General features: G+C 33.0%; 1 protein-coding gene across 1 annotated transcript in view; it reads left to right on the top strand.

Moving 5' to 3' along the window:
• The first annotated feature begins 13,050 nt into the window (after nucleotides 1–13,050).
• The window catches only part of LOC133175198 (cell death abnormality protein 1-like), a 30,166-nt gene continuing 27,855 nt past the window's right edge, over nucleotides 13,051–15,361 (top strand). The window contains exons 1-2 of the mRNA XM_061310311.1: nucleotides 13,051–13,108; nucleotides 13,295–13,525. Of these exons, the coding sequence (XP_061166295.1) occupies nucleotides 13,054–13,108; nucleotides 13,295–13,525 (286 nt within the window). The 5' untranslated portion in view covers nucleotides 13,051–13,053. The remainder of the gene's footprint in view (nucleotides 13,109–13,294; nucleotides 13,526–15,361) is intronic.

The raw sequence follows: 15,361 nt of genomic DNA on the forward strand, positions 1-15,361 counted from the left end.
TGAATCATGAAAATTCCATGCAGAGAGATCATACAAATCATTTTTCTCTCATGACCTTTTAAATGCTAATTGTGACGTCATAAACTTGTGCAATTTCCCGTATTTTCTTAAAAAGTTGCAGAAGACACCAATTTTCAATGGAATTTTCTTTCAGATAATATTGTCCACAGCCATCGCCCACAAAGATTTTGAGATATGTGATTTTTCAAAGAATTTTACACAACATATCAAAAAATTAAAGTGGGCGACGGCTGTGGACACTATTTTCTTAAGGAAAATAACCCTTGAAATGAGTCATTTTGAGGCATTTTCTTTTTAAAATAGAGAAATGAATCAAATTGATGATGTCATATTTCCAGAATGGTACTCCTTCATGCCATATTCTTTCCTGATTTATCACAGTCATATACTCAACTAATATTTAAGCCAGTTTCAAAACTTTTTGAAAACATTAGATTTTTAGGGCAGAATAAAGCTAAAACCGTACCTTCTTCTTTTCTTCTTTTTTTATTAATCATTGGTCTTTCTTACATTTATCTTACCTATCTTGTTTGTAATATATGTTCATGTGTTTTATGCATCCTAAACTTCGTTATGTTTTTGTTTTTCCTGATATAATTAAGTTGTGATAGTCGGTTTAAGAGCTTTATAAATCTCATGTTATTTGATATTTCATTTACAAATTGCCAACTTTCTATATAATTTACTTATTTAATTACTATTTAACAAAGCAGAATTACCCATGAGAGAGTTTTTTTTTCTGCATGATTCCCAGTAATGTTGATATTGTATTATTTGTATAAATTTTAGGTTTATGTAAGTTTAGTTCATCTTTTTTTTTGTAGAATGTCATTATTGAAAGAAACAGTTTTAACTGTGATTTAAATCCTTATGTTCTAAACTCTATTAATTGTTGCAAGTCCATTAATAATTTAATTGCCATGTCATCTTTTTTATTTAAATTATATAAAATTCTTTCTTTGGTTTTATTTCCAGCAGTGCTATCATGTGTTCCTTTGCATGTTGGACACGGGATATACATGTAATGCACATCTTAATTTTGTCTACATTTAGGTTATACAAAGTTATACACAAAATGATGTGCTAAAATTGTCGACTTGTAATTGTAGCTGGCGATAATTTTTGCCATTAAAATGTAAGAAACAAGATAGTCTCTAAATAAAACAATGTTTACATAAATGAAACAGAAAAAAGATATATTAGGAGTTGTAGTTGCTTATATGATTGAAAGTCTCTCGAGTACTTAGCTGTAAAGTAACTAATTTTATTTAAAAAAAAACAAAAATAAGTGAGTTAACAATGATGAAAATTCTGAAAACTTAGACATAAATCAATGATTCAATGCATTTCTTTAAGTAGTGAAAATCTGTCCTAAGCTCAGTATCACGATTCTAGCATTAAAACAGCTTTGCATTTTAGATTATGACAGATTCATTTAACCTATATTAATAAACTTCTTACATGTAAATTATGTGAAGATCATACACGACGTTTTCATGTATTATTTACAGTACAAGTACCTATAGGTTAAGCGGTACATATGTCCAAAATCAGACAGAACCTAGCACTCCTTTTGTTTGTTTTCATGATGCAGTTTTTCAGCGATCAACTTTGTTTGTTTTGTTTGTTTGTATGTTGTTTAACGTCCCCCCTCGAGAACTTTTCACTCATATGGAGACGCCACCACTTGCCGGTGGAGAACTGAAAATTTTGACCTATATACTCGATACTTAGGGCCATTGAGCAGTGAGGGATATTTTTTTGTGCCAGCACCTACCTCGGTTTATACAGTTTCATCCGAAGTACCGGTCTCCAAGCCCCACAGTGGGATTCGAACCCGCGACTTAAGGATCAACACTTTTCTCCACGACTCTAGAGCGAACGTTCTAACCACTGCGCCACGCGGGCTACCCTAGAACTCGTTAATGCTGTACAAATGCATTATAAATTACCAATATCAACTTTTAAAAAGCCAACTAAAAGGACATCAGGTTATATCAGAATTATGATAATTTTTTTTCAGTAACTTTCCTCTATTAATACTGAATATGATGCAAAATATTCTGTTTAGGTTTTAAACGTTTTCCAAACACTAAATGTAAGCCTATGAAAGTCAACCAGTAGTGATTTCCCTGTCATGAAACCTACGGTTTTGTCCAAACAATCCCATAAGTTTTAAGAATAAACTTTTAAGCATTTTTTAATTCGTATGAAGTTATACTTTTTTGTGTGAATCAACTAAACACAGTGCTAATTTATAAGAATGTGCCTTTTTAAACGTTTCAAAGACATTATATCATATATTTTTAAGTAACTATTACATGTACATGTATCTCTCTAAAACTGTGTGTCATTAATTGTGCAAAAATTATGATTTGATATTATTTAATCAGGAGTTCATTTCTGTTATCGGTGCTTGTTGACACTGATTTTTATATTACAGGAGCAGCCCCTTTATACGCAGTGAAAAACTCAAATAAAAATGGAAAGGATAGGTTAAAAAAATTGTTATAGTCTTTTTAAGCGTCTTTTTGAAGGTCGGCAAAACGTTCTTTAATTTTATGAATTTTGTCAGAAAAACATTAAAATTAAGCTGCAGTCCTTCTTAAATGTTTCTCATATATTTCTAACTGTTTGCAAGGTACCAAGTAATTTTTTTTAACTTTTAAATACTTTTCTAATGTATCCAACAAAGTGAAGGAAAGCAACATTATTTATCACGTAACCGAGTCTGACGAATTCTTATTACTGTTGTTATTTGTTAAAGCATGCCTGTTGATACAACATATACAGATATTTGAAAAAAAAAACAATGGACGGATCAAAGATTGTGCGTCGAACAGAAAAAAAATCAAAAAATTAAGATTTTTATTGAGCTATAAATGTTTACTCTTAGACCAAATTCCTTTTGAACGTTTATTATATATGTAAATGTACGTACGTACATGTATGTTTGTAACAAGCTAACTCAGAGAATTAAGGAAAAAAGATTGATTGATTGATTGTATATTGTTTAACGTCCTTCTCGAGAATTTTTCACTCATATGGAAACGCCACCACTTGCCGGTGGAGAGCTGCAAATTTTGTCCTATACTCGGCACTTACGGCCATTGAGCACTGAGGGATCTTTCGTGCCAACACCTACTGCGACACGGGACCTCGGTTTATACAGTCTCATCCGAAGGAACGGTCTCCAAGCCCCACAGTGGGATTCGAACCCGCGACGTAAGGATCAACTCCTTACTTCGCAACTCTAGAGCAGACGCTCTAACCACGACAAGGAAAAAAGGAGAGGGTTGGAGAAGTGGAAAAAAAATTACAGATGGAGAAAGTAAAAAATTTGACCTTGACTTTTATCTTTTTGCCTTAAGGCCACATGAATTTAAAGTTTCGTCCCAATTTGCTTAAAAATCGGGGTGGATGGGCGAATTTTATTTTTTATTACGGTAAGCATCTACATAACGATTTTTTTTTTACACAAAATTGTCACATTGTAAATTCATATAGGATATACATTATAGATATTTGATAGCTTATTCTATGAAATGTGTACAGAAGATTCGTTTAATATTAGTTTATCACACTGTAATAATGATTTTATGAGAATGTTTACAAGTACACTGCACACATAACTGATTTATGAAATTGGGCGCGAATCCAAATAATCTGTGCACATTGCTACTTTACTCACCACTTGTCATTGGCATTCCACTGTCTTTATAGCGTCAAACTTTTCGTTCTTGTCACATTCGATATCGTTAAAAAATTTTCACATCACATGTTGTCTTAATTAGCATTTACTAAACAGTTATAGATTTACCACATCAAGTTCACCGACAACCAATATTTGCTATCCACATGCTCTTGTATTAAAAATAGCACCATGCTTCTTTAATACAAACGGGGAGTAACTCTAAAATTTAGACCGTGATCGATGCCAGAAAACTTTCAATTGACTTGCGATAACCAAAAAAGGACCAAAATAAAATAGAACAGGGTGGGACACTTTGAGAGGGGCGAGCAGGGTCATAGGGAGTTGTTGTATAAAATTTCTTTGCAAAAGATCGTATCGGATATCGTCCGGAATCGGATATGCTACACAGACAGAATGTATGAATTTATGACCTTCACCTTTTGTCCTCATAATCATAGGGGACTTCTTTAGGCCATAGGGAGTTGTGATATAAAATTACATTGCAAAAGCATCAGGGCTTCTTGAGATATCGTCCAAAAACGAAATTGTAACACACAGACAGACAGATGGACTGACTGACGGGGGAGGGACAGACCTAAAATGATAAAATGATATGTATGTATATCCATAATATCATCATTATAATTGAAAATCAGATTATCAAAAACTTTTTCAAGCTAGCATAATTAAACCGTGTGACACTCTCGTGCTTTTTTTTGGCAAACCATATAATCTGTTTCCAGTAGCAAAAAAGGTAACTTGTGAATTTTTTTCAATATTTGGTTCCTGATTTATTTTTTATATGAATGTTCTGTTTATTTGTTTTGAAAAAAAACTTAGAAACTAAAAAAAAATAAAAAGATTATTTCTTTGTATTTCATTAATTAATAAATAAATATAATGATGAAAATATTTTTTCTCTTCTCTTCAACTCCGAATTCCTCTGCTTAATACTAATGGTTTTTACGCGTTTTATAGCTCATGTTACTCAGTAAGCAATCAGTCGATCGTATGTTGAGAATGTAATATGTGTTTCATTCATTTTTTGCTCCGTTTTCTTCAAAATAGTTTTTTTTTAATTTTTTCAGCCTAAAATTTTATTTGTTAAGATATTTTGGGAAAAATATCTTTAACACATCGTCCAATTCAAACAGAATAAACCTTACACCTATGATATATACGTCTCGTAAAATTTCATAATACGCTTATTTGCGTCATTGTAACAAAACCGTCTAGACATCAAAATCACCCTACCAACTTTTCCAAATACTTGCTTATGTATTTTTTAAAGAAACATTTGTCTACTTCTTGTTTTTGTACATTTCTCTTATCACCTTACTTTTAACACAGAATCTTGCTTAATAGTGAAAACTCATTACCAAGTATTCAAACTTTCCTTTTTGATTGTCAAAATGACTGTACGTTACGGAATGCTGCTATTTTACGGAATCGGCCAGTATGAATTTTTCATCATAGGACGTTATAGAAGTTATGTGCAAATAGGCAGAAAAATCTATGAAGATAAAAAAATGACTATAAACCGTAAGCGCCCGTCTTTAGTGGTACAAGTTAGGCAAATAAAGCCCAAATACTGTGCACAACGTCTACGTGACCCTAAAATGATGCTATGTTAGACCATGACTGATTATGACACACTCTTATGTTGAAAGCAATCTTGGAAAAAAGGATGAGCATCCAGTGATTTTCTATTTCCAAAGCCCGAACAAGGTGAATCTTGTTAGACCAATCAAAACTTTGTGGGGGGAGGGGGGAATAAACCTTTGTTGACTCCACTCAGTATTTTATAAAGTTCAAGTTGAACTCAGTGAAAGCTAACTGTTGCAAGTGGAATGATACTAGGGTAAATACTGTACATGTATCAATACCAATGGATTTCCTATTATAAAATTAGGCTAGAGAGACTTGGAAATAATTCCTTAAATATAACCCATGCATACATACCTGACCTACTTTGAAATTTTATTTGTTGTGTGCGAAAGAAAAGGTAAAAAAGCAAGCTAATATTTAAAAAGCAAACATTACCTGATCGAGTGATAGTTTTTGTTTCGTGTGTCATTTGATTTGCACTTTCGACATATCATCTTTCATTTGTTTATTTATAGTGAATCCTGGGAACTTTTATGTTGATCTCCGTATAAGTAAGACCTAGCAAGCGTACGATCTTCAGGGTGCTTTACTAGTATTTCAAACAAGACTGATAGGATATTTATGCCCAGTAAGAAAAATACTTCCTGGTCTTGATCATATTAATGTTTGCTTTATCTATATGGTGCTTTATCTCAAACAAGACCGATGAAGGATATTTATGCCTAGTAGGAAATATACTTCCTGGTTTTCATCGTATATCAATGTACATGTATGTTTTATCTTTGTTATCGAGTTCTCTACATTTGTAAGGTAAGATTGCGCTGTTCGTCCTTTGTATGTAACTTAGATCGAATTTAAATCATTGGAATTTTAAAATAAGTAACTTCACTGATCTGAGAGTTGCCATTATCTAATTATGTATAACCAGGAAAACTTCTAGAATTTCTGAACGGTCCCTTTTCCACAAAAACTCTGTAGTGCTATGTAGGAATGGCATTTACATGTATCTCACTATACATTTATTGATTATGTTCTCGGGCAACATGCGTTTTGTCGGACCCAAGAACCAAACTGTTTGCCTGAGGCTGTTAGGCCGAAGACACAGTTTGGTTCGAGGGGTCAACAAAACGCATTTTGCCCGAGAACACAGTCAAAAAATATTTTGTTATACCTTTTATTTATCTATTTATTTTTAGGTCACCTGAGTCACTCAGGTGACCTATTGCTATCTCTTTTCGTCCGTAGTCGTGCGTCGTTCGTCGGTCGTAAACTTTTGAACATTTTCAGCTTCTTCTCTGAAACAAGCAGACCAATTTCAACCAATTTTGTCATATAGCATCTATGCATAGAGGGGAACAAAATTTGTGAAATTCGTGGCCCCTACCCCCCTTGGGTCTGAGGGGTGGGGCCAAAACCATCAAAATTAATCCAATCTTTAAAAATCTTCTTCTTTACTCCTGGACATCATGCAGTCAAACTGTTGGCATGATTGTAATAAGCATTGAGCCCTCTACCAAAATTGTGAAATTCATGGCCCCAGGGTCAGGAGTTCTGGTGCTAGGGCGGGGCTATATAGATCATATAGTGAAAGTGCATTATTTCTTTGAAAATCTTCTTCACTACTCCTGGGTATTATTTAAACAAATTGAATACATAGTTATGATGAGCAAGAGTGACTCTACCAAAATTGTGAAATTCATGGCCCCAGGGTCAGAGGTTCTGGTACTAGGGCGGGACTATATAGATTGTATAGTGAAAGTGCATTATTTCTTTGAAAATCTTCTTCTCTACTCCTGGGTATTATTTAAACAAATACACAGTTATGATAAGCAAGGGTGACTCTACGAAAGTTGTGAATTTCATGACCCCTGGATCAGACGTTCTGATGTTAGGGCGGGGCTCTATTAATTATATATTGAAAATGCATAAATGCTTTAAAAATCTTCTATGCACCTTGGCATATCTGAGGCAAAAAGAGTAAAAGTTTTAATAAGGAAGGGTATTTTTACCAGAGTTTTGAACATAAGGACCATTTGGTAAAGTGTTCTGGTCCAGGCCAGGGCTCTATGAATTTGTATTCTACTGGGAGGAGTTATTCCCCTTTTCCATTCACTTTGATAATTAATCACTGTAAATAATGTACTTGAAAGGTTAATGGAATAAGAGAATTATACAAGAATTTTTATTGTGTAATACAAAAAGTACTTTCATAGTTTTAATGATCAGGTAGAATTGTAAGTAATAGATAAATAAAAATGAGACAAAAATAACTTGTCTTATTAAATGTTCATCAAAGACCAAGAGAGGCCAATGTAAGAGTCAACAAGGAATTAAAGGAGTACAGAAGCACTGATATTTTGTTTATATACTGTCTGGTGAGAGTGATAAATGGGGAACAGATTAGAACCAATTTATGAACTGTTAATGAATACTAGACTAATTATTTTGTTGATCCTGATCACCCTATTTTTCTTGCTTATGGGCAACAAAGCTTCACCTTTCAGTTCATTTTATACTCTATGGATCCTCTAAATTGTTGTATTATACTCAGGTGACCGTTAAGGCCCTTGGGCATCTTGTTTGCTATACATTTACTTTTCCGCTGGCTTCCATACCAACGAATGCAAATAAGGCTTAGCTAATCCCGCCCACAGTGTGGCGTAAGCGGTCCAATATCTCGTCCACAGGTCCAATATCTCACTCTGCGGTCAAAAATCGATCAGTAATACATTAGGAATGTTAGAGTTTTTTAGTAAAGATTTATAAAGGAACTAGTTTTTAAAGATATAACAATAAATATCTTTTACCAAATATGCTGTCAAAACAAACAACATAAACACTTCCTAAAACAGATATATCAAGCAAACATGTATTTAACCCTCTGGCTGCGACGTCAGTGTACAAAAAATATAACGTCACTGCGAGATTAAAACGACGTCACAATTTCTTTGACATTATTTTGCGGTATTTTTTCTGGTTTACGCTTAGTGCGCTCAAATACAGGAAAGCGTGTATGGAATTTATTGAATTTTTACATCAACAAAACTATGTGGGTTTAGAAATTCTTTATTTTTACATGTATATTTTGTCGCAATTTTAGTCATAAAATTATTATGATATTTTAAAGATATTTTCGATAAATACCGATGATCGATTATGAAGAATGAATTCACAAAAATCAGAAGAGAATTAAAATAAGCTGAATAATCCTAAACATTATCGATAGTTTTTTAAATATTTGCTAAATACTTAAGTAAAAATATAGTATATAGATCAACATAAGTATTTTTTTCATTCTCCATCTTCTTCTTCATTTGCATTCAAATTTCTTATTATACGGTGTGATGCCTTCTAAAACATTTCGCTCAAAGTCCAAATTTACATTTGTACCACGTTCTATTAATTTTGCTTCTTCAGCCGGCGTAGATTTTTCTATTCTTAAATTAATTAAAAAGCAAGCTAAATTCCTCCAAGAATGGTTCTCACTTAGAAAAAAAATCATAACAAAACAACTTTGACCCTTGAATCTGTATTTAGTTTATTGGAATTAATTCTATAGAAGTTGTATATATATTTCACTTTGGCATTCATGTTGACTAAATGATTAAACACATGTAAGGCTAATTGATTTATTTTTTAATTAATAAACCAGCAATTAGGAAAAAGATCTACAATTAAACTGTTCAGTGTAAATTTTCTCTGTTAATTTGGCCAAACGGCCGAGACGGTACCTTCCGATGTGATGTTTTAGATTGACGGAAGTAAAAAATTTTTAGGTTCATTTTGTGCGTAGCCCTCTTCCTTGCCGATAAATGATATAGGCATTGGCTATAAGGTGTTGTTAATCAAAAATAATCCTTGGTTTAGGAAAACTTACAAAATACAGTCTTAAACTGATAGATATATAGACCAGTTGGAAAAATATAATTTGTATTTCAGAGATAATTTTAAGCAACATTAATTCTGTAATTTCATATTTTATGGATGAGATCGATTAAAGGGGAAAAATATTTGCAGTATATCAGAAGTAAAATTTGATAAACGAATTCGACTACGTCAATATCGAATAAAATTCTGAAAAAAAAATAAATTATAGGGTTGTATTCCATATTCTGTGGGATTGATCTGATATCGGGGTCATATAATTCCAACGATTTGTCGGACAATAAAGTCGATACCTGCAATCTTGTTTTATACAAAATAGACATTAGGGTACTTTTGTATTGAAATTATGCTGTAAAGTTAAAATACATACAATGTTTTATTTTATGAGAGAAAGTTAAATGACAATGAGAAGAATTTAAAATTTAATTCAAACCAATGCAATCATGCTATTAGAATGTTAGAAAAGTTTTTGCTTCGTTTCCACATCTTAGTATCCAGCCGTATTGTTCATGTAAGATGAGATTAAGATGTAATGTTCACCATGATATTTGGGATATTCTATAAACTAGTAAGAAGGGTGTTTTGTAAAGGAAGACTTCGGTTGTCAAGGGCATTCTTTTCTCTTTTACTAAAAATGATTGCTTTTGCTTTTAACATTGGGTAATAGATCCTAGTTTAAACCATTTTTGGGGGGGGGGGGTGTTCCATAACGTACTGACAGTTTCGAAGACTTTAAGTAAAGTGAGAAAAAGGTTCAATCTCGTTACTTATAGTTGATTAACTTTTTACTTATCAACAGACAACCGCAAACCTTGTGAACTCGAGTTGTTTTGAAGTGTTACAAAAGAACGATACATGTAACTCCGCATCAACCATATATTGGTTTTCAAGCGACTAGGTACAAGTAATACACCCCCTTCACGTGACAGACTTCAACCAATCAGAAGCAAGGATTTCATCGAAAAATCATCAGAGGTGGGGTAAATGTCCTTCCCGCAGCCAGAGGGTTAATAAATCATGTCTTCTGCATGTTTACTGCGAGGTGAATGTCGAACACTGATGGTGATTGTTCATTATACCAAAAGGAATTTGTGATACAACCATAAAAATGTCATATATATTTTTTCAATCGAAAAAGATATCATGAACATTATTTTTCAAAACTTTATTGCTGTTTTTAATAGAGAAGTCTTCTGTAAAATATTTACCCTGACCCTGTATCAATATAATAGTATACACTGGGATAGCTTTTATCAAACCCTTGACAGGAACTATTCCCTGAGGGCTTGATGAAAGAGCTATCCAACTCACAGGCAGTGGATAAGCGTTTTATTATACTGATGTATATCATAATTTCTGAGGGTTTGCATTACCTCATACTACAGTTTCATGGGCAAAACATGAAAAGAATAACTATTAAAGGTTTGAACAGTATTTGGAATAAGATAACACTGCTAAAATGAGCTGAAATCCTGATGACGTCAAAATGCTACTGAAGTCAGGATGACATCATCAGTCTATAGATTGATTATGGGAAATCAAAATTGGCGGCAAAAATTGCATGAAAATTTTCTGAGGGGTGGGTAGCACAAACTATAACCCGGGGCATAGCTTTGCTATGCGTGGAAATCTTCATACTATAAATGATAGTTATATTACCTTCTTAACTTTATATAGGAAACATTTTAACAGAAGTATAATAAATCCAGTAATCCACTTCCTTGACACCAAGTGAAGTGATGATACATGTATGTCTGGTAGGAAAAACTGCTACAGCAATTGTGTCTAACTAGATATTCATCAACATACCATCAATCTTTAGTGCCAAACTATGTTCGGATTCTTTTGTTGGCCCAACGTTGATCAAACTTAACCAATTTCTAAGGAATTTAGAATTCTTAAGTTGGCAAATTCGTTCGTAATGCACACATAACATTGTTATTTAATATAACAGTATGTTTGCCTAGTGTTAGCAGGCGAGTTCTTTAAATTGTTCCAATGTTGCCCAATGAATATTACTTCGAGCCATACGATGTTGGCCAACTGTAGATCCATTGTCCATCAGAGTAAATGTTGGCATAAACAAGGCCAGTGTGTGTTAAGGAATGTAATGCTGGCCAAGCGTATCTCCAACTGAAAAAGGTTTACATGAATCATGGTCACTGTGTGTTAGGAATGTAATGCTGGCCAGCCGAGGTGCATTGCAGTTTCTTCATAACATCTTATCAACAAGAACTGGTTACTAACATGGTAAAAAAGAAAAGGTATTTTATTTTAATTACTCATTTAATTTTGGTTTTATTTAAAATGAAAAAAAAATTATTTCAGAACCTAAATTATGTAAAATAGCATCTTAGTAATTATTTAATATTAGGTACGTACGAAAATTGCAGTAGAAGTTTTATTTTAGAGAATAAATAAAATAGTGAATAATTAGGTCAGTGGTGATATTCAGTTGCTCAGGAAGTTTCCTAGGAGATGGGCATCTTAATCAGAACTTGCCAACTCTGAGCGGTCACTTTTCATCACGTCCACACTTGAACAAATCAAACGTTTAAACGCAAGAAAGAGAAAATGGCTGAAATGTAAGAATAGATGTAATATGTGTGAATGATATAAATTTATGTTATGTTAAAATTAAACTCAGGCATTATGTAAAAAAAAATATGAAGTTATGCAAAATTAACATTTCTTCGAAAATCTTCATGCACATTAATTAGTTGTCTGTTTAAGCTACTAGTAACAGAAATATACATTTTGAAATTATTTAAGGATATGGTATTCTTAACATTCGTAGCAACTGGTGTACAAAAAATCCTCTATGCCATATGGCCTTTGATGTAACAGTTTGTGTAAGAGGAATGGATTCTAGAATAAGGGAATAACAACCGCATGGACAGGAAAGAGGAGCGATTGATTCAAATGTGATATGGAGTTAGGACAGTAGAAAATACACTTTTAATTAACATTCCTACGTTCTACAAATTTGAACTCGTGGATTCCTATATAGAAGAATTTTGAAATGATAACATTGACGTGGAATAAATTTGAGAAATCATTGAACTGTTTTCTTTTTTCCTCTGTTGATTGCATTTAATAAGTTTTTTTTAATGAAAGTGACCAGAAAAATCTTAAATACTTGTATAAGGAATAAGTTGATCTTCCAAAACTGATAAAATTCATTCTGGTGTTATCATGGAAATAAAAAAATACAGGAATTGATTATGATGAACGACTTTACTTGAAAGCCAGTCAATCACCATGTGTGACGATCCGATGTTGGCATTACGATTACTAGTATACACATACATGTACCTTTACAATGTTGGCCTAATGTTGGCTCTCCAGACACATTCCGACATACATTGTTGACCCAATGTAACCCGTCGATTACATGGGCAAAAAATAATTGTAATAGTACCCGGTTATATTACTTCCAGATTCATCAACTAAATGAGAAGACACAAATTGCAAAAGAGGAATTTTTTTTGAAATATAATATAGCTTATAAAACTTAACACAAAATATGCGACATTATGAAAGTGATCCGAGCTCCTTGACTGTCTCTCCTTAACATAAAAAATATTTTAGCATAACAATTTACATGTATGTGAATGTATATCATAACAATAATACACAAAAGATAAACAAATATAGATTAACGGCTTCAATAAACAAAAAAAAATTCACTTTTTTCGTTTAGATCATAATAACTTGTCAAACAAAATGAGGACGCAGATGATATGTTATTTGAAATAAAATATTTTTTGTCAAGCGTTTGGAAGATAGATAGAAAGACTAAAATTATTTAGATAATAAAACATAGAATTCCTTTCAGATTGAAGATGAGCCTCGCACTAATTCAATTCCTACATTTTGCAATATGTACTCAGGCCATTGGTAAGCGTTTAAAACAATTAATAAGAGAAAAAGCACAATATCTTCCAAAACATGCAAAACAAGCCATTTATGTGTTTAATTCATATATTTAATCATTACACTTGTTAATGAATAACATATTAGTAAAACCTTTATCTGTGTTTATGTGTAAGGAAATAATTGTAAAACTAAATATGCTTGTTAAAGAAAATTTAGCTCTTGGAAGACCCGCCTGGCAGAACCATGACTGGCCAAATAAAGAAACCGACTGGGGAGCAGCGAAGGCGGTGGATGGGAAATATACTGATCGTGGAGTGGTAGGAAACCAGTGTACAATATCAAATGACAAACAACAGACAGCAGAGTGGAGAGTGGATCTAGAAAGAGTGGTCAGCATCAGTCAAATCAACATCTACTACAGGACGGATAATGCACCCAGTATGTGTGTAATAGAGTTGATTCAATTGTTTAGTTTCGATATAGTTTTGTTGATTTAATTTTGACTGTATATGGTGACCGTAGATGGATGTAGAATGCGAGTTATTTTTAGAAGGACTATATAAGTGACCGGCTAGGCCAGAGCGGTCAGATTAGGGAGCGGTAACAACATCTGCCGGATACCACGTTTCTACTTTTCTATACGTTCTTATGTCCTGGCGAATATTGCAGTTAGAAGAACTGTCAAACGGGTAGCCATTAGAACTAGGCTTGTTTGGACTGGCATATTTTTGTGTTTCCTTATCTCACTAGCCGGTAAGCGTATTTGTTTTGTTTGTTCAGTTTGTCAGTATTTTAAGTATGTCGTGTATTTGGAGTTTTCTAGGTGTAAATTTCGTTTAGGTTTAGTTAAACGTATGATATTTTCAGTGCGTGGGCGTGAGGGGAGTTTGGCACATTTTCTCGACGGATACCAATCATGTGTGATGTAAAGCGACATTATTGATGGTCATGCGGGTACTGAGGGGTGGATTGTTGTAAAGGACAGACGTGTTATGTTCGTTCCAAGTAGGAGGGTGAGACCAGAGAGTCCGGGCCTCCAGTAAGAGTTGTGAATTCTTCGAAGTCGGTTTTCCGCATGTGTGGTTATCAGGGGGCGGATCAGCACGTGGTGGCGGGAACCCATCCTGTGTGACTAGTGTCTAGTAGTGAATTTAGTGAATAAATTTTGTATGTGAATAAAATCTAAAAAAGGAATTTCCTAAAAATATTATACAGATTATTCATTGAAGTTGAACTTTTTCTAATTTCAAATAAGAAACAATAATTTTGAGTCATTGTATCTGATACGTTATTTGAGATAAGACTTGTGATTTAAAAGTAATTTGAGTATCAGATATTTCTAAAGTTAATAACTGTTTTCATATTATTTGTACTTTGTGTGTGGTGTGAAAGGAGGAAGAGAGAATATTATTATTTTTTTTGTTTATTTTCATTAATAAAGAGCTAGGTTCACTTTATGCATAAAATGGCCCTGTAGATATACCAATTTATTGACTAACACCTTATGTTCCATTTTAAACATCAAGATAAAGTAGGGACTCAGTGCTTTCATTTCCTACTAATATTTTTTCTCCTTAAAGTCCAAGTCTTGGAAAACAAGCTTTATAGAATTGCAATGTTCTTGAATTTTAAAGAAAACAGGTATATTTAAGTACTTCCAGAGAAGAAAAATAATATAAGCGCACCCTCTGATCTAAAAAATAAAACATGTTTTGTAATCCTCTGAAACGGTTCTATCAGTAAATAGTTGCATATTTTAGATCAGAGATTGCGCTCTATATTAAATATCGAAAAATAGCTTTAAAAATTGGCTGTTTTTGTAGAATTGTTCAGGATATGAGGAAAATGCCGTATTTCATGACGTCATAATGCATTTACTAGCCAAAAAATTACGTCATTTTTGGTAGATTCGCAATCGCCAAAAGTCGTAATCAAAGAATCTGGGGGGATAAGACGAGCCATGTGCCCATGCCCATTTTTCGGCTATGCAAGAACATTTATTGGAAAAAATCTCTCAATTGTTCGAATTTACTTAAGCATTTTAATGTTTACCGTAGTTTTCAAAATGATATTTATATTCTAAACAAGCTAAACAGTTGACTTTCATTTACTGTCACAAATGTCTAACATGGGTAAGGACTTCTATTAATTAATCTGCATATTGAGTGTTTACACTTATTGTGGAGATATTATAAAAATGTTAACATCGTATATAATGATAATGGTGATCTAGAAGCGCTTTTATTTAAAATAAATAAAAACGGGAATAAAAGT

Source organism: Saccostrea echinata, unplaced genomic scaffold, assembly GCF_033153115.1.
Source record: "Saccostrea echinata isolate AGI-Se365-2 ecotype Australia unplaced genomic scaffold, CSIRO_AGI_Sech_v1 ptg000061l, whole genome shotgun sequence".
Classification (NCBI taxonomy): domain Eukaryota; kingdom Metazoa; phylum Mollusca; class Bivalvia; order Ostreida; family Ostreidae; genus Saccostrea; species Saccostrea echinata.